Raw genomic sequence first — 25,301 nt, 5'->3', positions numbered from 1 at the left:
ATGCTCTCAACTTGGACACAATGATCTACAGAACCTAACACATCTCATTTAATTTTGAAATTATTAATCATATTTGTTATGATGGTAATCACTTTGAAAAACACAATTAATTACTCGAAATTATATTAATACTTAATTTTATGCTCTAAAATACAATTTTCAAATTATGAAAATTGATTTTGAATCATTAGAAAGCATTTCCCAAACATGAACACAATCCAACCCTTAATTCTATTCAACTTATATATGAATAATTTTAAAGCTCCAAAATTCTTATCGCGTGATATTGATATTTCACAAAATTGAAAGCTACGGAAGTTTAATGAAAATTCATAAAAACACCAACAAAATCTACAATTCTAGTGATGTTCTAAATTTGTATGAAAAATACATAAAACACCACAATGCTTCTAAACTCCACAAATACATCAGAATTTGAACCTTGAAGGTACAACATTTCTATCAGCTTAACTTACATTTCTACTGATTTGATAGTAGAACAACACACGGTAAAACTTGTGTATTGAACCAAAATACAATTCACTTTCCAAGATTGTGTTTTGTTGGGACCTAAATAGCCAAATGCCCAAACACAAGAACTGTACAAGACAAGTAATCCTAGAGCTATTCTTTTAATTGTCAATACAACTTTCCAGTTCCGAACAAATTATTCTTTTCATACAAATAGCAAGATTTAGATAGGAATCAACACTTACACCATATACAAACCGAAGCCCACAAAAGCCTCCTTCATTTCATCGCAATCGACTCACAAAAAATAGGTAAGCTTTTCCACAATTTTCACTTTGCATCATCATCCACGGTTTCCTTCCTCTTCTCCATGTTCTATCATTGAAGAAAGCTCGACTCATAGGCTATGTCGTTGGGATCTGTATATAAGTCGGCGACGGTTGACAAAATGGTTGACAAAATGTTGTGACGAATGAAATCCTTAATGGAATGGAGAGCAGTAAATTAAAGTGTTCGACGCAGACTCACTTCTTCCGGCTGTAATATTTAGTCACTGCCAGGCTACTTACAATGCCTGTTGTGATTGACTGCAAATATCATGGTGGGTATAAATCAAGCAGTAAACTCATTTTTTTCTACTATAATGCATGCCACTACCAGGATAACGATGATGGGGATGACGCAACCCACCACTCCTCCCACCCGAAGCTTCCCAATTGTTCCCCCGAGTAGGGACTCTATTCCCCCCTGTCTGCATCCAATTCATCGTTTGGGAGCCTAATCCATTATGTTCTTCCTCTTCCCGGTCGTTGTACTCTAAGATTAACCTCTTAATATCTTGCTTCTCTTCTAGCTCCGCTGCTTCTTTCTGTTTAGTGCTCTGTAAAAGTGTGCAATCACGAGGGATGTACATCTTCTTGGTTTGCTGCTTGTTCCCACGCTTAACAAGAACTTTCACTTGAACCTCCTTGCTTCCACCAGCATCCTCGTCCAATCCCTCATCCCCACTCTCTCCCCCAACCCCCCTTCCATGGTGGTCTCTCGACCCCTCAAACAAATTCATTGGTATCATCATATTCAATGTTGGTCGGCCACGAAGCTCTTGCCTGCGCTGATCCATACTCTCCTGCATTCAGAAATATATAAGACATCAATAAATTTGTGAAAATAATAAAATGTCTAAAGAAAGTAAAGTGGTCACAAAAATAAATCTTGCCTGCATTACAGCCCTGAGCTCTTGCTCGAAATTGGCTTCTTCTCTAGGGTCTACCTCAGGCACTTTCTGTCTAACGTGAACTTCATCATCCTCATCAGAAGCAGGCCCACCCGCTTCTTCATCGTCTTCGTCATCCTCTGTGTCACATCCATCTTCATGATTCTCCAAGTCTGACTCTTCATCATCACGTCCCTCTGCTTCAATAGTCCCACTTCCCGTATCACTGTCGCTATCAACGCCATCTTCATGAGCTCCACCATTTTCCTTAGAGCCATTCACCGTGTCCCTTCCATTAGCTGAGGTGCTATTGGAAGTTGCTCTGCTGGGTTTTTCGGCATCAAGGTGTTTCTCAGTATTGGGCTTGTCATTTGAGACCGAACGTTCATGCTCCTCAAGTTCTACAAAAGCAGTATTTATCTCTTCAATGGATGAGTATCTGGTCACGTTCGGTTGCAGTTCCGCAAATAAATCCTGTAAAGGCAACCTCATCAGATAACTTGACGTGCAAGAATTGAGGAAGATAAAATAAATGAAGACGTGCTATGAAGTAGTCAGCAAGAATCATTACTTCTTTTCTCTGTTCAAAGATGCACCAAATTGACAGAGGTCACAAAAACTTCAATTACACTAGTTATCACTAAATAAACTGTTAAGACCCCCAATCATACACACATATAAACGGAGAGGCAGGAAGGGAATTACACCCCAAATTGTGGGTGAAGGAAGAATTAATCGAGAGAGGAAGCATGACGAAGGGGGGTGGGTCCACTGATTCGGTCATAAAACAGGAAGTGGGGAGAGGCAGGTGTGCAATCATTTTGGAAAAGGCTGTCATATCTTTTAGAGGAGAGAATTCCAGCCCTCTCGAATTGGCTGGTCCTTGTTTCTATTCTTGTTATTTCTTTTAGTTCTTGCTTTCAGTACTGTTATTTATCCTTTGTATTTTTCCCTTGAGGTAGATAAATAAAATCATACAAGAGCTTGGCTCTGTTTCTTGAGATTTGGCTTGTTGGGTATTTGTTGTTGCAGGTAGGGGTACCATTTGGCCATGAGGGACATGGTGTTTAAAATTCTGAGGGATTACAAGTTATACGCTAAGCAGAAGAAGTGTACTTTTTGTCGAATTCAGATACAGTACTTGGGACATTGGGTATCCCAAGAAAGGGCAGAGGCTGACGGAGAAAAAGTCAAAGCAATGGTTCATTGGCCACATCCAAAGAATTCAACCAAACTCAGAGGCTTCTTGGCCTCACTGGATACTATAGGAGGTTTGTACAGAGGTATGGACAAATTGCTGCTCCTTTAACTCAACTTCAAAAAAAATCATTCACTTGGAATTAACGGGCCAACCATTCATTTGAAGAACTCAAGCAAGCCATGATGACCATTCCAGTGTTGGCTTTACCCGACTTCTCCATCCCTTTTGTGATTGAGACAGACGCATCCGGGTTCGGAATAGGGGCAGTGTTATCCCAAAATTCTAGAGCAGTTGCCTATTTTAGTCTGAAACTTTCCCCTCGAGCACAAGAAAAATCCATTTATGAGAGAGATTTGATGGTTGTTGTGTTGCCGGTGTAGAAATGGAGGCATTATCTATTGGGAAGTCGATTAACAGTGATTTCAGACCAGAAGGCCTTGAAGTTTCTGGTAGAACAAAGAGAAGTGCAACCACAATTCCAAAGGGGCTCACTAAGCTAATGGGATACAATTTATAGATATTGTACCAGCCCGATCTTCAGAACAAGGCAGTCGATGCACCATCTCGACTACCACCAACAGAGGAGTTATTTGTGTTAACTACACCGGCCCTACTAGATGTGGAGTTCGTATTGTAGGAAGTGAGTGAAGATGAAGACTTACAAAGGATCATCGGAATCTTGAAGGAAGTGAGTGAAGATGAAGACTTACAAAGGATCATCGGAATCTTGAAGGAAGATTCGGAGGGGAAGCCAAAATATCAATGGCATAGAGGTAAGTTGTTGTACAAAGGAAGGTTGGTTCTTTCAAAACATTCGACCTTAATTCCCTCCCTCCTTCATACATTTCATGATTCAGGTTTGGGGGGACATTCTGCATTTCTTCGAGCCTACGAAAGGCTGTCAGGAGAGCTCTTTTGATAAGGAATGAAATCGGATGTCAAGAGATATGTTAACCAGTGTGAGGTTTGTCAACGGAATAAAAGTCATTGAAACCTGCCAAACTACTCCAGCCTCTTCCATACCAGAGCAAATTTGGGATGATCTATCTATGGACTTCGTGGAGGGCTTGCCAAAATCAGAAAGGTTTGATTCCATCATGGTGGTTGTGGATCGCTTAAGTAAATATGCCCATTGTGTTCGACTGAAGCATCCATTTTCATCAAAACATGTTGGAGAGGTTTTCATTCAAGAAGTGATACATCATCACAGGGTGCCGAAATCGATTGTGACAAACCGAGATAAGATCTTCCTTAGTAATTTTTGGAAGGAGTTGTTTTCAATGATGGGAACGGTATTAAAAAGGAGTACAACCTTCCACCCTCAAACCGATGGACGGACCGAAAGAGTAAATCGTTTCCTTGAGTCTTATCTGAGGTGTTTTTGTAACGAGCAACCATCTAAATGGAGTAAATGGATACCTTGGGCTGAAATTTGGTAAAATACCACATTCCATAAGCCAATTAAGACAACCCCTATCAAGCAGTTTTTGGAAGGAAGCCCCCACCTCTTGTTTCATATGGGGAGAAGAAGACTCCAAACGACTTAGTGGAGCAACAACTAATCGCTCGGGATGCCACTTTAAACGCCCTCAAAGAAAACTTGGTGATTGCATAAAATAGAATGAAGAAACAGGCTGACACCAACAGAAGGGAACTACAGTTCGAAGTGGGGGATGAGGTATTCTTGAAACTTCGACCCTATAGGTAGAAATCACTAGCAAGGAAGAGATGCAAGAAACTAGCACCCAAGTACTACGACCCATAACGAGTCCTCGAACGTATTGGAGAGGTAGCATACAGACTAGAGTTACCACCAAAAGCAAACATCCACAATGTATTTCACATCTCACAGCTGAAAAGGAAACTAGGAAGGATGGCCCAAATACAACAGCACCCCCAGTGTTGACGAGGAGTTTGAATTGCAGGTGGTACCAGAAATGATCTTAGGGGTGAGATGGAACAGAGAAGTGACTGCCAAAGAATGGCGTGTGAAATGGAAGGGACTACCGGATAGTGAAGCTACATGGAAATTGGTCTATTTGATGAACGAACAATTTTCCCAACTCCACCTTGAGGACAAGGTGCAATTCGAGGCGAGCGGTATTGTTAGATCCCCAATCATACACACATATAAACAGAGGGACAGGAAGGGAATTACACCCCAAATTATGGGTAAAGGAAGAATTGGGGAGAGGCAGAAGTTGTGCAATCATTTTGAAAAAGGCTGTCAGCTTTCAGAGGAGAGAATTCCCTCTAGAATTGGCTGGTCCTTGGTTTCTATTCTTGTTATTTCTTTTAGTTCTTCTTGCTTTCAGTACTGTTACTTATCCTTTTTATTTTTCCCTTGAGATAGATAAATAAAATTGTCGAAAAAACAGCTTTTAATGTGTCTTCTTTAAAGTGTGAAATGTGTATTCGTGCCAAACAGAGTCGTGTCTCCTTCCACTTCCAGCCCTATAAACCATCCAAACCCTTCACCTTAGTCCACAGTGATGTTTGGGGTCCCTCACCAACCACAACCTCCACAGGGAAACGCTGGTTTGTCACTTTTATAGACGACCACACTCGGCTTACTTGGGTCTTTCTTCTCACTGATAAGTCCGAGGTGTTATCTGTATTCTAGCAATTTTATGCCACTGTGGAAACCCAGTTTAATGCCAGGATTGGTATTTTGAGAAGTGACAATGGGCGAGAATTCTTTAACGCTTCCTTCCAGGAGTTTCTTGCTTCCAAAGGGATTATCCACCAGAGTTCGTGTGCCTACACTCTCCAACAAAATGGGGTAGCAAAGAGGAAAAATCGTCATTTGGTGGAAGTTGCTAGGTCCTTAATCCTATCCACATCACTCCCATCTTACCTATGGGGTGATGCCATCCTTACTGCTGCTCACTTAATCAACTGAATGCCTTCCCGGGTCCTCAATTTTCAAAACCCCTTAGACTGTTTAAAAGAGTCATACTCTACGACTCGTTTAGTCTCCAATGTACCACTTCGAGTTTTTTGTTGTGTTGCCTTTGTTCACTCCCATAGTCCAAACCGCACGAAATTTACCCCCCGTGCTCAAAAGTGCGTCTTTGTTGGGTATCCACTCCATCAGCGCGGGTATAAATGTTACCACCCATCCTCTCGCGAATATTTTGTTTCCATGGATATCACCTTCCTTGAGGATCAGCCCTTCTTCCCTGTTAGCCATCTTCAGGGGGAGACCTCTAGTGAAGAGACTAACTGGTCCACATATACAATTCCCTTGGAGTCTGCCCCTATTCCCGAACATGTTCGTCCTATCCTTCCTACCAATCAAGTCCCATGGATAACATACTATAGGAAGAATCTCAGGAAGGAAGCAACGTCACCTGTTGTATCTCCGGCTCCGATCCATGAGTCAAACCCGACATCAGGTACGTGTATTCCTAAAATTAATGAGATTGATACTTGTATTAACGAGTGCAGAGAGGAAAAAGGAGAGAAAGGTGCTGATAACACCACTATAGCAGATGGGAAGACGACAGTGAATGACGATTCAGACACAGCTCTAGAAAATGTGAGTGATACTAAAGATAATGGTGAAAAAGGTGTGATTTCTAAAGATGAGAAACAGGAAGAGGAGACTAATGATCACAATGGAAATTCTGACAGTTTGAAGGAATATGATGCTTCTCTTGATCTTCCAATAGCCCTGAGGAAAGGTATTCGGTCATGTACAAGGTACCCCATGCATAGTTACATGACATACCTACCTATCATCAGAATTTAGGGCCTTTACCACTAGTTTAGATGCAGGGGTGATACCGAGTAACATACAGGAAGCAATCGGAACTGAAGTTTGGAAAGCTGCTGTTATAGAGATGAGAGCTCTGGAGAAAAATGGAACGTGGGACCAGGTGATCCTACCTAAAGGGCACAAGACGGTTGGGTGCAAATGGGTTTTCACTATAAAGTACAAGTCAGATGGGACTGTTGATCGGTACAAAGCCAAGTTAGTTGCCAAAGGGTTTACTCAAACCTTTGGGGTAGATTACTCCGAGACATTCTCTCCCGTAGCTAAACTCAATACTATCCGAGTATTGCTATCAGTTGCAGTTAACAAAGATTGGCCCTTGCATCAACTGGATGTAAAGAATGCCTTTCTCAATGGAGAACTTGAGGAGGAAGTCTACATGAATCCTCCTCCCGGATTTGAAGATCAGTTCAAACAGCGAGTCTGCCGGCGGAGAAAGTCGCTATATGGGTTGAAACAGTCTCCGAGAGCTTGGTTTGACTGATTTTCCACCTTGGTCAAAGGACAAGGGTATACCGAAGGGCACTCAGATCATACACTTTTTACAAAGAAGTCAACTTCAGGGAAGGTAGCAGTTCTCATTGTGTACGTTGACGATATTGTGCTCTCCGGTGATGATGTTGAAATTGTGAAACTCAAAGCAAAGATGGCCAAAGAGTTTGAAATTAAAGACCTTGGGAAGTTAAGATACTTTCTCGGAATGGAAATAGCCCGGTCTAGGAACGGAATCTCAGTGTCCCAACGGAAATGCACGATTGATCTTCTAACGGAAACAGGAATGACTGGGTGCAAACCTGCTGACACCCCAATTGAATATAATTCAAAGCTTAGCAATACTAGTAACAGTGTTCCGGTCAATAAAGAAAGGTATCAGCGGTTAGTTGGGAAATTGATATACTTATCTCATACGAAACCTGATATTTCATATGCAGTATCATCAGTCAGTTTATGCAGGCTCCTTGTCAAGAACACATGATAGCAGTTGAACGCATCCTTCGATATCTGAAAGGTAAACCAGGTAAGGGGTTAATGTTCAAGAAGTCTGATAACCGCTGCATTGAAGCCTACACTGATTCTGATTGGGCAGAGCCTGTTACTGATAGAAAATCAACATCAGGGTATTGCACATTTGTTTGGGGTAATCTTGTGACCTAGAGGAGCAAGAAACAGAGAGTTGTGACCAGAAGTAGTGCAGAAGCTGAGTATCAGGCCATGAGTTTAGGGATATGTGAAGAGATCTGGTTGATGAAAGTGTTGTCAGATCTTCATCAAGACAATGAGCTCCCAATGAAACTGTTGTGTGACAATAAGGCAACAATAAGTATTGCAAATAATCCTGTTCAGCATGACAGAACAAAACACGTTGAGATTGACCGGCACTTCATCAAGGAAAGACTTGACAACGGAAGTATATGCATTCCTTATGTTCCCTCAAATCAGCAAATTGCAGATGTGCTCACAAAAGGATTACTGTGATTACTGTGTCAGCAAGTTGGGTCTTATTGATATTTACGCCCCAACTTGAGGGGGAGTGTCGAAAAAGCAACTTGTAACCCTAGGGGCATTTTAGTAATTGTGTGTACCCTAGGGCTTCCCTCTAATCTATTTATTTGGCCTATTCTCTTGTACTTAGTGTATCAGAATTAATAATAAAAATCAATGTCTATCGTGGTTTTTCTCCCTGTACTAGAGTTTCCACGTAACTGTGTTGTTATTCTCTTCCCTACTTTTTTATTTTTAACAAAAATCATACAAAAGCTTGGCGCTGTTTCTTGGGATTTGGCTTGTTGGTTATTTGTCGTTGCATGTAGGGGTACCTAACATAAACTTGCATGAATAATTTGCAAATGTAATAGAACATGATTATAACAAACCTAAAAGTTATGGACACTTATTAGCATGATATGTGTGTGATAGACACTTGTACAAAATGTATGCAGGTGTAGGAAAAAGTAAAAAATCTCGAGAGATACATCAGAACTCTTTTTTCTTTTTAGGTTTATAAATGTGTAAGCTTAAGCTATAAAAATAACCTCTCAAAAAATAAGTATTCTAATAAATGTGTACTTGCAGTAACATGTCCATGTAATGCCCATATCCGGACTTCCGCATTTAATGCCAACTTATTGTTGAAACTACACTGCTTTGAAGTTATGTCAACGGTTTGGAGATAGAACCAAGTCTATAACAACACAAGGATGAAAACTATCAACTTGAATAAGCTATCTTACACTATTGGGAAATATATTAGCAAGTAAACTAACATGATAAACAACTAACCTGTAAGTCGAACTCAATGTCCAATGGAAGTGCTCCTTTGCTGAGAATATATTTCTGGAAGTGTATAAAAAATCGATCAAGTTTCCTCTTTGAAGATCCTCGATCAAAGTAGTGACCACAGGTTTGAAGAAGGGTGATAATCATCCTTATGCGGAAAGTGTCCTCAGGTGGATCCAATACATCTTGCTAAAAGCAACAAAGATCAATCACATTGGACTCGGGGAAAAAACATTCATTTGGCCAAGCACAAAGAAACAAACTTGTACTGCATAAACCAAGCCTCAGTATCCTCCACAAGCATTGAATATATATTTGGCCTACTTCATTCATCCGACATTAACAGATTGCATATCTTATAAAAAGAAAATTTAGAATGACAGAAACTATACTTCCAAATTCCCATCCAACTTGATTAGATTACTAAGATTCTTGATGCCATCACTAAGGCAAAAGGAATCCCCATTGATTGCTTATAACTAAAGTCTCTACTTGTGTTAAGGTAAGGTATGGTACAACTAGTCATTTATATTTCTCGATGAAATTTAAAATTTTATATACAATTCTAGTACTATCTAATAAATAATCAAAGAGTTACTGTTGATATGATCACGAGTCCAGTTCATGGGATGCAAACTATTAGTATGTTGAACTATCAAAAGAAAAATTTAGTAATTGGTGCTTTACAGTGAAAAGGAAATATTATTTGGCGGTGTGGGACATAGGTACTTTGTAGAACCTTTGGAAAGAAAGAAGTCTTACGACATTCAAAGATCAAGTGCTTTTCTTTCAAATTCTTTTTGTTCTAGTGTTCAACATGATGCTTCTGGGTGGTGCACGAATCAAACAGAATAATTTTGTAATTATAGTCTATCAATGATTAATAAGAATGGGAAGGCTTTCCTACACAGTTGCTTAAGGGAGGGGTTCTCTCTACCCCATGCTCGTTGGTTGTTCCTTTTACGGTGTTAAAATATAGTTTCTCAGTTTCCTTATATAGTGGAAAACCTGTTAGCAGGCACTAACATATCAAAGTGAAAGAACAAAAAAAAAAAATCGATAATAACAGAACAATACCGTACCTCTGAAGTGCCATGGCCAAAGACAAGAATCAAATAAAGGGTATCAAAGACCACAGATGAATCTACAAGTTCATAGTTGTACAACTCCCCCAAAAACCGCATATGGGCAATGCGTTTTTGCTGCATCCCATAATCATTCACTTCGAGTCCAAGCCTAATTTCTTCCAATACCTAGAAATCATAGAGATAAGTAACAGCCACCAAAATGAATAAATAGATAAATCAGATATAAACAAGAGAACCTGGACAAATATGCAAACTAAATTCATCATGTAGTACAAAATAGCTTTCATGCAATAAGTTTCAAATAACCAGACTTCACATTTTAAAAAAAAAAAACGGCCAAATTATTACATATGCAAAAGGGAAAATCCCAGATGTCCTTTAAGAGGTAGATAAACTAAGAAATTGCTATTAATCAAATTTTATGGTTGAGTTCTGTAGTTAAGAAAAAATATGTGCCTTAAAAGACTCCTTAATGTCTGCAAAGTTAGTTAAGATTAATAGAATAAAGTGGATGTAAAGAGAAAAAGAAAATGTATCGAAAAATATTAATGAAAGAAAAATGTATTAAAGAACCACTAAGAGAACATAAATCTAGAAAGGCTACCGGGCAGTAGAAACTGTAGTTATACAGAGAGATAAATGATAATTGGTAAACATATGAGCCAAAGCCATTTAACAAAAATTATTATTATTGTTTTCTTTTCTAAGAAACACTTTCACGTGCTTTTTGAATTCGTACAACATTTAAAAGTACTTTTCAGTTGCAGCAAAAATTTAAAATATGTACTACTACTAATGAAATATGATTACACGGTCAAAAGTACTGAACAACCCTTAATATACATACATAAAAATATAAAATCACATGGGATGCACGCTGGATAATCTTATCAGGTATATAACAAGTCCCATTTTAAGTTGAAAATGTTTTCAGTGAACTGACCTCATCAACAACAGCAACTGAGAATTCATCATGATATCGACTCAAACCAGACGTTAGAGAAGCAATCAAGTGAATCTGGCCATACTTCCCTTTGTGAACTTTCATAAAACATTTTAAAAGGTATTGCTCACATTCACTCCATGGAAGTTTCCGAAGTTGCCTCAACACATTCTCAATGGCAGACTTGTCTAGATCTGAGAAGAGCAACTTTCTAATATACTGCAGAATACGAGTAAATACAACATATGAACCAACCGTACGTAGGGAAAAATTAGGGAACATTGTATGCATCCCATACCTGATGTAATGGTGGACGAACTTTCGACACCCGTGCAGATCTCTCCGGAGGCTTGCAAAGATAGTATGCATTTTCTACCAGGGTGCTGTGCCGGGGATCCAAATTTTTTACATTTTTCAAGCGCATCAATATCTCCAACATGTTAGCCATTCGTACTGTAGTTTCAGGAGACCGATAAAGAAAACGTCCACAAGTCTCAAGAAGATTACAAGCAACATCGATATTATGGTGAGTGAAATCATCTAAACATGCCTGCCAAAAAGAGATGAAATGCGTTCATCAATTAACCATCATTTTCCAATCACAACAGAAACATCAGTTTATAAACTAGCATAAGCTAATTGCTCATTCAACTTGCAGTTAGACCTTTCTTTTGGCTTTTATGACAATGGGGAAAAAAAAAACAAAAGAGTCATCAATAACAAAGGAAAACCTTCGATTATTTTCAACACACTATTTCTCAGCTCTTACTTGAGCAAATTTCATACTATTTCCAACAACCACATTTGAATACTCTCTATGTGGAGTTTTTTGTAATTACTCTCTATGCAAAGCTCTTTGTAATCTTCCTTAGCTGTGGGCAATGTTTTCCTTCCCTTTTTTGTAATTTCATCTGGTCAATAAAATTGTTTCTTACCTCCGAACAAAAGAAATACATGTAATGAAAATGTGGCAAATTGATTGAATAACACCCAAAGTGATTGGAACAGTCAATTAAAAGCATGAAGCCTTTTAAATTGACAAAATAATCCCAATGACTCTACGGAAACTTGACACCACATGCCACATATGAGAAAGTTTTGGCACGCATGTGACAAAACTATGATTTCAAAATACATAGAATAATAGAACATAATGAAGGAAAAGAATAAACATCAACAGGTGTCTCCCCTCATACCTTCAAACAGCTAAAAACAAGGCCGGCTGAAGCAATTTTGAACTTGCAAAGCTCTCCAATAAACCTAATATTTCTAATCTTCGTTTCAATGTTCATTTGGTCCTGTTTGATTAAAAAAATGTTTAAAAAAAAAGTGAAGAAATTAATAGAAGAGAAAGGACAACCCATTCCAAAAAAGTTATATGAACTAAAATGAGACCTTTTTGTTCAATAAAAAGTTGAACTCCTCCTCTAACATCTGGAGGAGAATGACAGATACATCCTTCATACAAGTAGACAATGTCGCAACCATGCGTGAATAGTAAGGCAGCAACTCCAACGATGTCCTAGGTACATTAAACAAAGCCCTAACAAGCTTCTTTCGGTTAGACTTGGAATTCAAATAACAGAACTCTACCTGCAAGTATAAAAGAAAATATTAACATCTCATTTTTAACAAAGATCCAGCCTTCCATCCACCATAAAAAAAAATCACAATTAAGCCAGGAGAAAGAGAAGTAATTACAGTCAACTGATCAATAAGGTCACGGCTGACACAACCAGGGAGTCTCTGCAACAAAGCATCCAAATTTGTTCCTTCAATATTTTTAAGTTTTTCTTTTTCATTTTCCATCTTTCTATCTGCGTCTTTTTCTTTCCCCTTCTCCTTGTCTGTATCCTTATTCTTTTCTTTATCTTTTTCTTCTCTGTCTTTCCCTTTCTCACCTTTCTCATTAATTTTGCCATCCTGAAGCGAACAATCTGTAGAGATCTCAATGGCCTCTAAGGAAGCTTGCTGACCTTGATCCACTTCAGATTCCTACAGAAGACATTCAAATTCTTCAACAAAAGACACCTTCATGAAATAGGCATAAACTATAATGAGTAAGTACATGTCTGTGAGTGATTTTATAATACACAGAGGATCAATAACAAATCTTTGTAATACATATTTAAAAGGGAGAAAGCATTGATATGATGAAGTTAGGGGGAAACCCCAGCAGCTATAGGTAATTACGATAAAGCACACAAAATGGAAACTAAAAAGGATAAACTATAATGAGTAAGTACATGTCTGTAAGTCATTTTGAAATTGTTAAAATCACTTTTGTCAGGTTGAAAATCACTACAAAATAATGTGCCAGAAACAAGATGCAAAAGGGCAATACATAAATAAATGAGTTGGAGACTCAGCATGTTGTTGACACGAGACATCAAGAAGGAGAAAGATGCATGTAAGACATTCATCGTTGTAATCTACTACAGTATTAACAGCTCCAAGACATCACCCAAGGGAAGATTTTGATTTTCTTAGGATAACAATCCTGCTAAATTTTCCTAAGAAGATTTCTCAGACTAAGCTCCCAATTTGTTGGGAGCATGCTTAAGAAATTGTTTTCGGACCATTTTGACCACTCCTCCCCAATCATTACATTCATATCCAATTCTCTGCGTTATTAAAATTTCAAATTTAATATCCATAACTTTCTTTTATTTGAAAAGATAACCATAACATATTGTTTAATATCATAATCCACTCAAATAAAATAGAAAATAAGTTTTAAATAAAATAGAAAAATATAGTAAAAGTAATAATTATAACTTTACACTTTTATACTTCCCATTAACAGTTCAATTTATTTTTCTTTTTAAGGAAACAATATTTTTAATATGTTAATAAACAAAATTTTAGCTATCAATTACTATAAACCATCGGAACATTAAAAAGAATAACCAAGTACTATTTTCTAACTTATTTTATTTTCACCCATACAAAACTACTGAAAGAGGTATTATGAGAAAAATATATATATATATACTAGGATTAATATGTATATTGAAAGGCTAAAAATACAAAACGTGCTTTAGTTTGTGAACTTGAGTTAATATCATATATTAGATTGTGTTATAATTGTTTCATATTATTCGTTTCAATACAAATTATTGTGTTCAAAGTTCTAAATATATTGCTAAATTACAAAATTCTTGACATTATCAACTTAAACTATTTGAACACTAATCGAAAATTCATCTGAAAACCAAGAAAGTGAATCCATGTACTTCTAAAGTAAATATCATTTGAAACCTAACTAATGCTTGATAATTTTAAATGATGGCCAAAATATCATGTGCGCCAATCCAACACACACAAAGAGAGTAGGGAAAACTGTGATACGTTTAAATAGGAGCAGACGTGGGAGAAGTGAGAGTAGAGAGACTATTATAAAACAGTGGAAAAAATTTTGAAGTTTAAAAGAAAAAGTTGCAAGCGAGAGAAATTACAGCCAGATTTTCTGCCGGCTTTGCAGATTGCTCATTTGCTTTAGGTTCTGCTTCTCCCAACAGCACCGCTGGAACAAATGCCCTGGGAAATGAAAAGTTCATTCAATATACCTATTAATATTCATATAAAAGAAATATATAGCAACCAATATAGTTCTTGTATGGACACAATGGACTAACCTATAAGTAAGCATGAATGAGACTTACAATCACAACATGCATGAGCATATCCTAAAAGTTATTTTTATTGTTGTTACTGAAACCAAGTATGTGCATATATACAGAACACACTTACATGTAAGTGTCCAAATGTATCTTTAAGTCTAGGTAATCAATAGAAGTCTACTTAAGATGGACGCAAGACAAATTTCCCCCAAACGATCTCAGCAAACTAGATAATCTGACCAAGCCAAACCTGAGATCTGGTAAGCATTCATAGAAAGCCCGGGTGTCTTCATCATCCCATATGGCTTCAATTACAGAAGAATCTTTTCCAGCAGCAGGTGATGAAACATCTTCTCCTGCAGAAACCCTGGTCGTGTGGCCATCCTCTGGCATCACTGGGGGTTGCATATCAAGTGCTTCTGCTAAGCTGTGTGATGTAGAATTCCATTAATTTGCAAATGAGAAATTGTTCGTGGAATCTATTTTTAATTTGTGGTGGGTTCAAATAATAATATTTTTATCACATATTCATAATTCACTTTACAGGAAGGAACTGACTACCCATCTTATTCTTCTTTAAGCAATTTTCACCTGCATCTATGCCTTCTTATTAGAAGAGAACTTAAATTTCTTTAATGCATCTCAACTACCTCTGATCTCACTATTGTGTGCAATACTCGGCCCAAAGAATTACTTCTCATATTTGCATTAAAATTCTTCCAGATTATATTAAATAAGAAGTTGGTTCAGCAGAATACAAGGATACCAAGAAATATATTATAATAATAAATCGGTATTCATTATACAAGGAGATAATCATTAAGAATCAACAATTATCAATTAGAAAACACAAAAAAAAAAAAAATAAAAAAAAAAAATAAGAAGTTTCAATTCAATGCAGGGTACAATAAAGAATTAATTAGCAAATTGTGCCGCAAATGTCAGATTTTGACATGGACAAGTTTGAGGAATAAGCATTCCATACATCCATCAAGTCATCAATTGATTATTAAATTCCTAGTACCATGAGTGTTATAATGCAACTTACGATGAGACATTTCGATATAAATGGTCATAAGATTTTCGCAACTTCTCATATGAAGAGACATTTTCATCATTAAGCTCCCCTTTTGCATTCAAGATCTTTGCATTTTCCTGCTCCATTTGGCGAAGTGACTGCCATTTAAAAGAATGTGATAGGCAAATATATCATTACAAGTGTAAAATGTATTCTTCAATTCATCATGATGGAAGTTAGTTACCAATAAAAGTATGCGAGTATAAAATATTCACGGAAACGAAAGCATCATCGTTTTGATAACATAACGGCCCAGAAACGTTATGAAAATAAACACATCCTAATGAATTAATAATAAACAACCAAAACATGAACCTTAACTTTGAATTGAAGGGGGGAAACAAGAGGGGAGAACAGAGTGAATGATAAATCAAAAAACTGGCTCTAGAGAAGATAGTGAATCTCTTACAGTATGTTCAGACTGAAGCAATTCTGCTGCAGCATCATAATATGTATGAAAAGCCTTTCTGAAGAATTTCTTTTGGTCAGCAGTAATATTGAGGCTCTTAAAAAACTGAAACAGAATATTACCCAGTGAGTTTAGAGTAAAGCATGACCGGGAACAAGACAAATTTCATAAAACGATATGGAAGGCAAGAAAAGAGTCAACACTACAATCACATGGCAAGTTGCAACTTGTAACTAACATCCTCTTGAGAAGCACAAACTAATTAAAATAGTCGAAGAAACCCACAAGAAACATATACAGAAGTTACGTGAACAGTACTGTGGGTGTGTAGAAATTGAGAAAAAGTTGTTTACCTCCTCATGATCTTGTCCAGTAGGCGATAGACCCAAAAGGATTCTCCCTTGCCGAGCAAAGCTAGCAAGGAGAGTCAAATTAGTTAGGGTAGTATCCCGATCCCTCAAATGTTCAATACTTGTAAGATCCTTAATAATATTATTGAAAATTGCACTGTCTTCTACAACTCCAACAAAAAAAAGCTCCATAAGAAGTTTGAGAGTGCTGCGCTTCTTCATGGCCTTCAAGTTTCTATCAGCATCCAGCTCATCCCCAGACTTTCCAGGAAAGAACACTTTCAAGAGTCCTTGAATCAGGCATGGTGAGAAGTCTTTGTACCTTTGGTGAAGGAGCGAACAGATCTTTTTTTTTTTGGGTGGGGAGGGGACAAGGGAACACATCAGAATATAGATTAGTGCTTGAACTTTTACTATTATTTTTGTTGTTCAACATGTAAAAGTGTGGTTGTCAAACTGTGCCAATAATCTCATAAATCTATGTTCATGGCAGATTAATTTGGTCACGTGAATCTGTTTCTTTTCTTTTCTTTTCTTATACTTTTTCCGTTCTTTTTTTTTTCTTTTTTCTTTCAGTTGTTTTAGAACACGATAGATAATAAATGGAAGAACAAGGAGAGGCCAGACAGTGAACAAAGCACCAACCCAAAGGGTTACCCAAACACAAAAAGAATACCAAAAGAAAACTAAGAAGTGTCTAGTTTACAACAAGAAAAAAGAGAGGGGAGCTGAAGCATTAGAACCATACTCCCTCCCAAGATTTGAATCACTACGTTCAGCCCCCATTAGTTCATCCCCCCATGGCACAGGCAGAATCCTGGCTACCATCCTCATTTCTCATCAAATAAATGAGACCCTAGATTGAATTTTAAGTCAATGCCATGGCTAAAAGGTAAAATGCTAATGTAAAATAAAGAAAATAAATTAATCCGATTGGAAGAAGAGAATTATGAAAAGATGACGGGTATTAGAAGAACACTTTTGTTCAAATCTTTTGAAGTGACTAAGTTTCTATTGCTCCACCACCCAACTACAACAACAAAATTGACCTAGAAAACAAAAGAACTGAAAGAAGGTTACCTGAACAGCTGCCTGAATATCAGAAGTTCTAAGCTTGGCATCACAGATAGCAGAAACGGCCTCACTAACAAATTTACTCATATTTACATTTCGCAACTCATCCATCAGCCCTTCTCGTTGTTCTTCATTTATCTGCTTTAATTTTTTAATAACGGTTGTGTTGCGTTTAATACTAGAATCCAAAGTTCTAAGGAATCCAGAGTCTGCAGACAAGAACAAAGCTTAACAAATTGGATGTACATGGGAACAATGTCACAAATATGTGTCAAATGAAAATAACTTAAGTATGTACTTTGGTGAAATTTTTTTATAAAAAAAGTTATATGTTCGCTTTCCTCAAAGCCATCATTAATTAAAAGGAAAATGCAGATTGTGAGGAAACATTTACAAAGGCATTCAAACAACTGCATCAAATTTAAGTATCGCAAGGATACCTGACAAAATATTGAATTAACTAAACATTGTCTCCAATAGATTGTTCAAAAGGTAGTAGGCAGTAGCTAAGCTCCACAAAAGAAAGAATCTTCCAAAGTAGAAAGGTCGAGTTTATGCTTACTATAAAATTAATTCTGTTATAAAAAAAAAATATAAGTACAAAGAGAGATGAAAAAACAAAATTGGAAGTACAAAGAGGAAAGAAATGTCATCCTCCAAAGTCCAAACCTACAAAAATCAAAGAACTCCATTGAGTTGGTCTACGTATTGATCAGCAAGGGGTCTCATAACAAAAGAGTTTTTATCACAATCACCAAATGGCAGGCAGAGAAAGTTATGATAAGTCCCAAAGTTCTATAAAAGTCAATAGCTTTTTCTCCATAATCAGATGTCCTCTCCAACCAAGGCTTCCAAAGAGACCCATAAAGAGAATACCCTAAATCAGTCGAACTAATAGAAGGTAGAAATTAAAATGTGAAGAGTCTTTTTGTAATAGGAGTCTTCCTATTTGATCTCTAAGTGACAGTCTTTTTGTAGTTATCTATGGGTGTTTGGAGTTTACTCCTGCATTTCATTAATCCATGAAATTGTTTCTTTATAAAAAGAGAGAAAGAAGGGGGGGAAAAGAACGTAGATCTTTGCTGACATGCCCCTAAGAATTCCACGTTCGATCGACCATGACAAAAAGAAATGGAGAAAGTGGGTCCCCTTACCTCAAGCCTATCTACAATAATTCACCCCCTAAATCTTCCATCAAGGAAGATAGAAATTTTAGCTCCACCTCCTTTTATTCATTTCATCCACATCTTCATAAGCGCAAGGCGCAAAACAAAAAAAATGTGGGGCTTTTTTTTAGGCGCGCTATATATAAAAGTACTACATAAAACAGAAAAGGCAGAGTTCGAGTTGAAACATGCAAAAAAGACACCTAAACACAAGAAATTTTCCATTTAGGCTTAGTAAACTTAATTTTTTAGTTAATAAAAAAGGAAAACCTTAATTATTACTTTTTTTAAAAAAATAATGGAAAATCCCAAGGTCCAGAGCTTTGAGCCTTGGGGCTTCACAAAAGGTACACGCTTAAGGCATGCCTTATTTTGTGAGCTTCACCTTTTCAAGGCAAGGCGCCAGACTTGCGCCTTGAGCTTGGGCACGCACCCGAGAGCTTTTTTAAAACACTATACAAAACCATCAACAAGGATGAGCCCAAAGTGATTGAGGAATTTTTTGTAATCCTGTTTATGGGTTCATTTTGTACTCTTTGGAGATTTAATTCATCAATCAAATAGTTTTTTTGTCCCAAAAAAAACCCAAAATGCCATCAAATTCAATGGCAGAGATCACAAATCATTCAATTTTTCGAAACAATCTTGCCTTCCTTCATGTATAGGGTTGACTCAGTAGCACGTCTCCCAAAAGAACTCTAGCATGGGTCGACTCTCAGCTGGATTCTTTTGAAGGCTTCGATTTAGAGAGTTAAGCAAAAGGCTCTAGATAGGTGTGACTTGCTATGAATAGAGAACTGAAAAGCTCTCGGTTGAAACCACGGCCAATCAAGATCCTCTTGTGACTAAATGGTCTGCTTGGGATAGATCTTTGGGAGTAGGCGCAACATTTGCAGTACAAAAACATTATACCATACTATCTAAAGAACATATGAAAGGTTGTAGATTTAAATTGGAAATATGCTAGTGAGATTTTTGCAAAAGAAGCTCCTCTAGTTGAGATTCGTTAAGAGTCCTTTATATCCGTTCGTTGAATCTTCTATGGGCTGTGTTTTGGTGAATATAGAATAACGTACATCACCCATGAATGTTCAAGCCTCATGATGAGATGAAATGTATCTTTTTTCAAAGCAAAAACACATGAAGGATCTTTTTTTTTTCTTTTTTCTTTATAACTATTTTGGGGATATATATGATGCAAAAGCAATGATTGAAAATTCTGAATTTTCAAAATGGCTTAACAATTGAATAATTAATTTTTCTTCATTTAACTACTTTCCTAGCTAGACAGGATGACTGAGGCTGAAAATTTGTTCGAAGCTTTCAAGAATTTTGGAGAGGACTGCTATTTCTTATCAACTAAGACCTGTGATAAAGTAGGCTTCGAAGGATTTTATATGAGATTATTGTGTCCCCTTCAATCAAGAGAAGATATCCCCAATCTCGACCTGACTTTTTCAATGTCTTTAAATGGGCTATAACACATTTTATTTGCCCGATAGAGCATAACCAAGAGTTCACAAACACCTACTTCCACATCTTTAAAAATAGATAACAAAATTTAGAAACATGTGCTTTTATCAGGCATAAAGATTCAAATTAAAACCCAATCTATAAAGTGGCATGTGAACATTTTTTGTTTTTCATCATATAGGCTATAGTAAACATTTCACTCGCTATGAAAAATAATTACATGATTATCAAAATGCTAAAGATAATTCACTGACCAGGCCTCTCAGGATTCAGATTACTTTGTCGAAGAGCCATTTTAGCCTCAAATATCTTTTTAATTTCTTCCTGGCGAGCAACAGTTTCCTACAACATGAGACAAATAATCAACAAGAGTCCCCTACATGAGAACATCCAAACCCACCAAAAGAAAATGAAGAAAACATTATTAGATGTATCAAAAAAGCATGTACGTGCAAGGTGCAAGAAGGGGACATAAACTTAATGATGGTGTACAGGTAGCAAGATTGTGAGGATGAAGTTTCAAACCATAGATACCACGATACCAAATGAGTTATGAAGCAGTCGTAGACAAATGGAATAAATGAAAAAAGCTATTAGAACTAAATGAGAACAGTTAACTAGACTTGTACATCAATCTCACCTCATCGTCTCTCTTGGGTTGACTTTCACCCCCTTGGCGGCCATCATCTTCATGATGGTCCATGTCCTGTGTAGTGTGTACTTGCGATAAATTAATTGATATAAAGATAACTACCATGTTTACAAGTTACTAAATATATAAAGCTGTCAGCTGCTCGGTTCTTACTGAAATACTTTTTTATAGGACTTACTAACAAATATTAAAACATGGCCAACTGAAAGGAAGCGTTTAGAAAGAGTTGGACAAGAAAAATGGAGAGCATGAGTGGGAAGGTAAAATGACGGACAATAAAGGTTAATCACACAATGATCATAATCCACTAACTCAGGTAGTTTTCTTCCCTCAACCCCTCAGCCCACCCAACACCTCTATCCATTGAATAAAATTGACTAGAAACATCTTATCTTAAGTTTAATGGACAATAAAGACATTCTCATTAGGAGGACAAATCCAATGTATCTCACGGGTCAAGACAACCTACCCTACTTCATTTGGTTCCATATGAAACACTCGCCACAATATTATAGTGGAGAACCGGGTCAATGCCAGTTGGGGCCGGATCAAGCCCAAGCCCAACAAAGCAATATAAAAATAAGCCCAACCCATCTCCACGCGCATGTTCGTCAACCCCTCTTTCAGTTCTCAGTTTACAATCCCCCTCCCCCACCGTCTCTCCGTCTCCGTCAGTGCTCCACTGCCAACGATCACTTTCTCTTCACTTTCCGACATAATTGTTAGTGCATAAAATGCTGCTGCTAAACCCTAATTGTCTTCTCTTCTATCATCGCTCTCTCTCATGTCAGCACTATCATTCGTATCGTCTACAGACTAATTTGATAATTCTATCCCTGTGAGATCCTCGTGCTAACAGTACATAGTTATTATTCTCTTTCTTTAGCAAGAAGCTAGGTTTTGATCATGAATTAGTTTCCTGTGTTTCGTGTTAAGCCACTTTGATTTTCGATTATCGAGATGATAGAAATGTTGGGGTACTTTTGAATGCATCGTTCTTAGGAGAATATTGCTTTGTTAATTAAGAGTTACGTCCTCCGTTTGACTTAATTCAAGGTATGAAGTCCCGGTCTTTTGAAGTTTGAACCTTCCCTCCCCATGTACTTCCCCCAATCCTTTGCAATCTCAATCCTCACCCACAGCTCGCCTCTTCGATTCTCCTTTGCTGTCAATCTCTATATCTGAGAGCCAAATCATCAATCCCCGAGAATCACTATTGCCGCCCTGACTCCTCTCAGGACCGTCCCTCCACTTTAATCTCATTCATTCCGGTTATTTTGCAAGTTAAGGTTGCTGCACATGCACTCAGGGGATTAGTCATTTTTAACATTTCATTATTATTGTTGTTGTTGTTCTTATTTATTCGTATTTACCATTTGGTTGAATCTTTCCCTCTCTTCCACAGTTTCAAAACGCTGTTTGAATGTAAAAAATCCATGTGTCCAACCCATGTCCACTTTTTTCTAGCTTCAGCATGTTATAAAAACAAACTTCATGTAAAGGAATCAATTTAGGTTGGATTGAGAAAAAGGTAGAAGGCCTTATCAAAATGTGTGCTTGGGAATCCTCAAACTGCGGCATATTGGGTTCTGCTCCTTTCGGGAACATCCGATAAAATTGGAACTCCAATGCAAAATGTCACTTTCCCTGTGCTTCCCGGTGTAACTTTAAGTATTTAATCTGGCTGCTAAAGAATTGTTGTCTACCTTTCTATCGTTGCGTAAACACCATAATTTCTATCACTTTTTAATAATTTTTCCTTTTGAGATCTTGGTTCCAGTGTAGTTCTTGTCTCTTTCTTGTTGATAGAGTTTAGGTTTTGATCTTGAATTAACTTCCTATTATGTTTTATGGCATGTTGATTTTCCGTTTACTAAGTTGGACAACAAAAGTATTGTAAAACATTGAGCAATTTGGTTTTTTCATGGAATACAGCCACCGATGGTTGGTCCGGTGGTAATTGGGTCTTTGGAAAAAAAAGTTTAAGGGCCTGAAAGAATGGGCTCAAATTATTGTGGCGAGATGTTTCATATGGAACCAAATGAAGTAGGGTAGGTTGTCTTGACCCGCGAGACATGGGATACATTGGATTTGTCCTCCTTGCGAGAATTTCTTTATTGTCCAAGAAGATAAAGATTTTGAGCATGATTTGATGCTTCAGGAGAAACAAATGCATGACAACTCTTAGAAGCTGCAAAGGCTCGTCAATCATGAACTGAGTCCCAGGAGGAACAAGGTTGCAAACTTGCTACCTTCCTAGTTCTAGTGTAATATTGCCCCCATGTAAAGATGAAACACTGCCTCTAGAAATGGAGGTTAGTGGACAGCGGCATCCAATGAAATTAGTGAAATTGGAGACTTATGTATAAAGCACTTCTTCAACAGGCAAACATTTCATATGAATATTCCGAACTTGGCATCGTTTCTTCTTGTGCTATTCAATGCATTGACAAATGACAGCATTTCTCAAGTGAGATCTGGTGATCTTAAACCCAGTGCAGAAAAGATAAGATGCTCAGAAAGGTACAGAATCATTCTTGATAACAGAGTAACAGATTTGAAAAACCCCTAATCCAAAACCAAATCCTAGTATCACAGACAGAGTAATCTATCTAAGCCCTAAAAAGTTAAAAACAAATTCAATTAGTTCACCAAATCCTAGATCCCATAAACAGAAACTTAAGTGAATCCAACAATTTCCAATAAAACCCAAATCAAATATGAAAACATAAGAACAAAAGAAAGGAAAAAAAGCTTATAGACGAGGGAATAAAAAAACCCAGAAAACCCAGAAAAAAACCCAGAAGAAATTTCACATCCTTGCTTTTTTGCTCAAAAATTCTCACCATGAAAAAAAAATAAAGAAAACCCAATTAGCAAATCAAAAACCCCAAACAAAACATGGGGACGATTCAGAACTCAAGATCAAAAAAAAAAAAAAAAAAAAAAAAAAAAAACCCAGTGAATCCAGAAGAAGTCCACGATAAACCTAGAAGAAATTTCAAATAAAAAAAATAAACAAAACCCAGAATAAATTTCAGATCAAACAAACCTTATCGACGCTGACGGCAAAGCTGAACTTGATGTGTAACAGAGGATGAGTTTTAGGTTTGAATTGAAGATGGGAGCAGCAGAGGAAATGAAGAGGGAGCGGAGCAGCAGAGGAGATGAGTGAAATGAAAACTGAAATCGAACCCTACTTAAGCGGGTCGGGCGAACCGGATAACCGAACCAAACCTTAATGGTTCGGATCGGGTCAGCCTAAATTTCAAATAGAACTCGAACCGAACCGACCAGCAGTTCGGTTCGGTTTCTTACACCCTAGCTTTTGGTGTATATAGGTATCGGTTGCCCATGGTGATTGACTTTCTTCTACCAGTCATGGGTTCGAATCCCACTTGAAGCAATTTTTTTTAACATTTTTTATTTTTATTTTGGTTTTTGGTTTTTGAAGAATCTATTTTTTATTACATCTCTTTATTTTTTGTTTTTCTTCATTATTTTTTTTATTTACAAAAATAATTCTCCAAGGTTTAGATTTATATATTATTTTAAATTTCAACAATGTATTTTAATTTTTTTACATTTCAAATTTCAACTCCCAAGATGGACACTTTTTTTTTTGCTTTATTTCCATCTTTTATACTTTACTTATTTTCTTTATTAATTTTACTATTTACAAAAACTAGTTAAAAAGCACATGTGATGCATGTGGCCATAATTTTTCAAAACATAAATTTTTAGGGTGAAATTAATTTGAATATTGAATGGAATATTCTTCATTTATTTTAAATAGTAGTGTTGAATGAGAAATTTTGGACCAATCACAAGTCACCACGTCGTTTGCTAAATTAACGTCGAATTTCTAAATCATTGACTTTGGGTCCAATTAGAAGTTGACACATGTCCTGAATTGAATTGAAGACAAGTTTCGATAACGTCACGCGGATGAAGATAAGATTAAATTGATCCAATTTGATATTACTATTTGGGCTTAAAGTCCAAACTACAAAAAAAAAAAAGTTGAATTGGACCCAAATTCCAGATCAGGCCCAAAACCAACTAATTGGGCCCAAGGGTCAGGCCCACGGTCCAACCAAGCCCACGAAGCCCACCTGAAAACTCTATAAATAGAGAAGTTCTCTTCATTTATAAGGGCAGCATTTTCTACACTCAGAAGACCCAGAGAGAATTCACTAACAAGCAGAGGACTCCTGAAGCTGCACTCCTATAAGGCAGAAGACGACACAAATGACCTTTGAAGACACAAATACTCTTCCAAGACTTCTACTTCAAGCTTCCAAGACTCTTGAAGCTGCACTCCTATAAGGCAGAAGACCTTTGAAGACATAAATACTATTCCAAGACTTATACTCTAAGCTTTCAAGACTCCTGACTCCTATAAGGTAGAAGACCTTTGAAGACACAAATACTCTTCCAAAACTTCTACTTCAAGCTTTCAAGACTCCTGAAGCTACACTTCTATAAGGCAGAAGACCTTTGAA

At 37.1% G+C, this 25,301-nt stretch overlaps 1 protein-coding gene across 2 annotated transcripts; it reads right to left on the bottom strand.

The window, feature by feature from the left end:
* Positions 1-366: 366 nt before the first annotated feature.
* Positions 367-24,104, bottom strand: LOC120080253 (regulator of nonsense transcripts UPF2). 2 transcript variants are annotated; one of them, XM_039034869.2, is made up of 18 exons: positions 23,849-24,104; positions 20,785-20,850; positions 20,399-20,486; positions 17,512-17,714; positions 16,435-16,776; positions 16,082-16,186; positions 15,643-15,770; positions 14,845-15,021; positions 14,430-14,511; positions 12,673-12,966; positions 12,367-12,564; positions 12,168-12,269; positions 11,270-11,521; positions 10,972-11,190; positions 10,023-10,193; positions 8,944-9,129; positions 1,688-2,158; positions 367-1,597 (listed from the first exon to the last, which is right to left on the bottom strand). In XM_039034869.2, exons 2-18 carry the CDS (start codon positions 20,845-20,847, stop codon positions 1,097-1,099), a joined length of 3,582 nt encoding a protein of 1,193 aa, XP_038890797.1. In that variant the 5' UTR covers positions 20,848-20,850; positions 23,849-24,104; the 3' UTR covers positions 367-1,096. The 2 variants fall into 2 exon arrangements, with proteins under 2 accessions (XP_038890797.1, XP_090170754.1); XM_090314628.1 differs by lacking the exon at positions 20,785-20,850 and having other exon boundaries at positions 23,849-23,963.
* Between the last annotated feature and the right edge of the window lie 1,197 nt (positions 24,105-25,301).

The sequence above is a fragment of the Benincasa hispida genome, chromosome 6, assembly GCF_027475165.1.
Source record: "Benincasa hispida cultivar pf3 chromosome 6, pf3_genome.v1.1, whole genome shotgun sequence".
In the NCBI taxonomy this organism is placed as follows: domain Eukaryota; kingdom Viridiplantae; phylum Streptophyta; class Magnoliopsida; order Cucurbitales; family Cucurbitaceae; genus Benincasa; species Benincasa hispida.
This window is presented reverse-complemented; position numbering and strand designations above follow the sequence as displayed.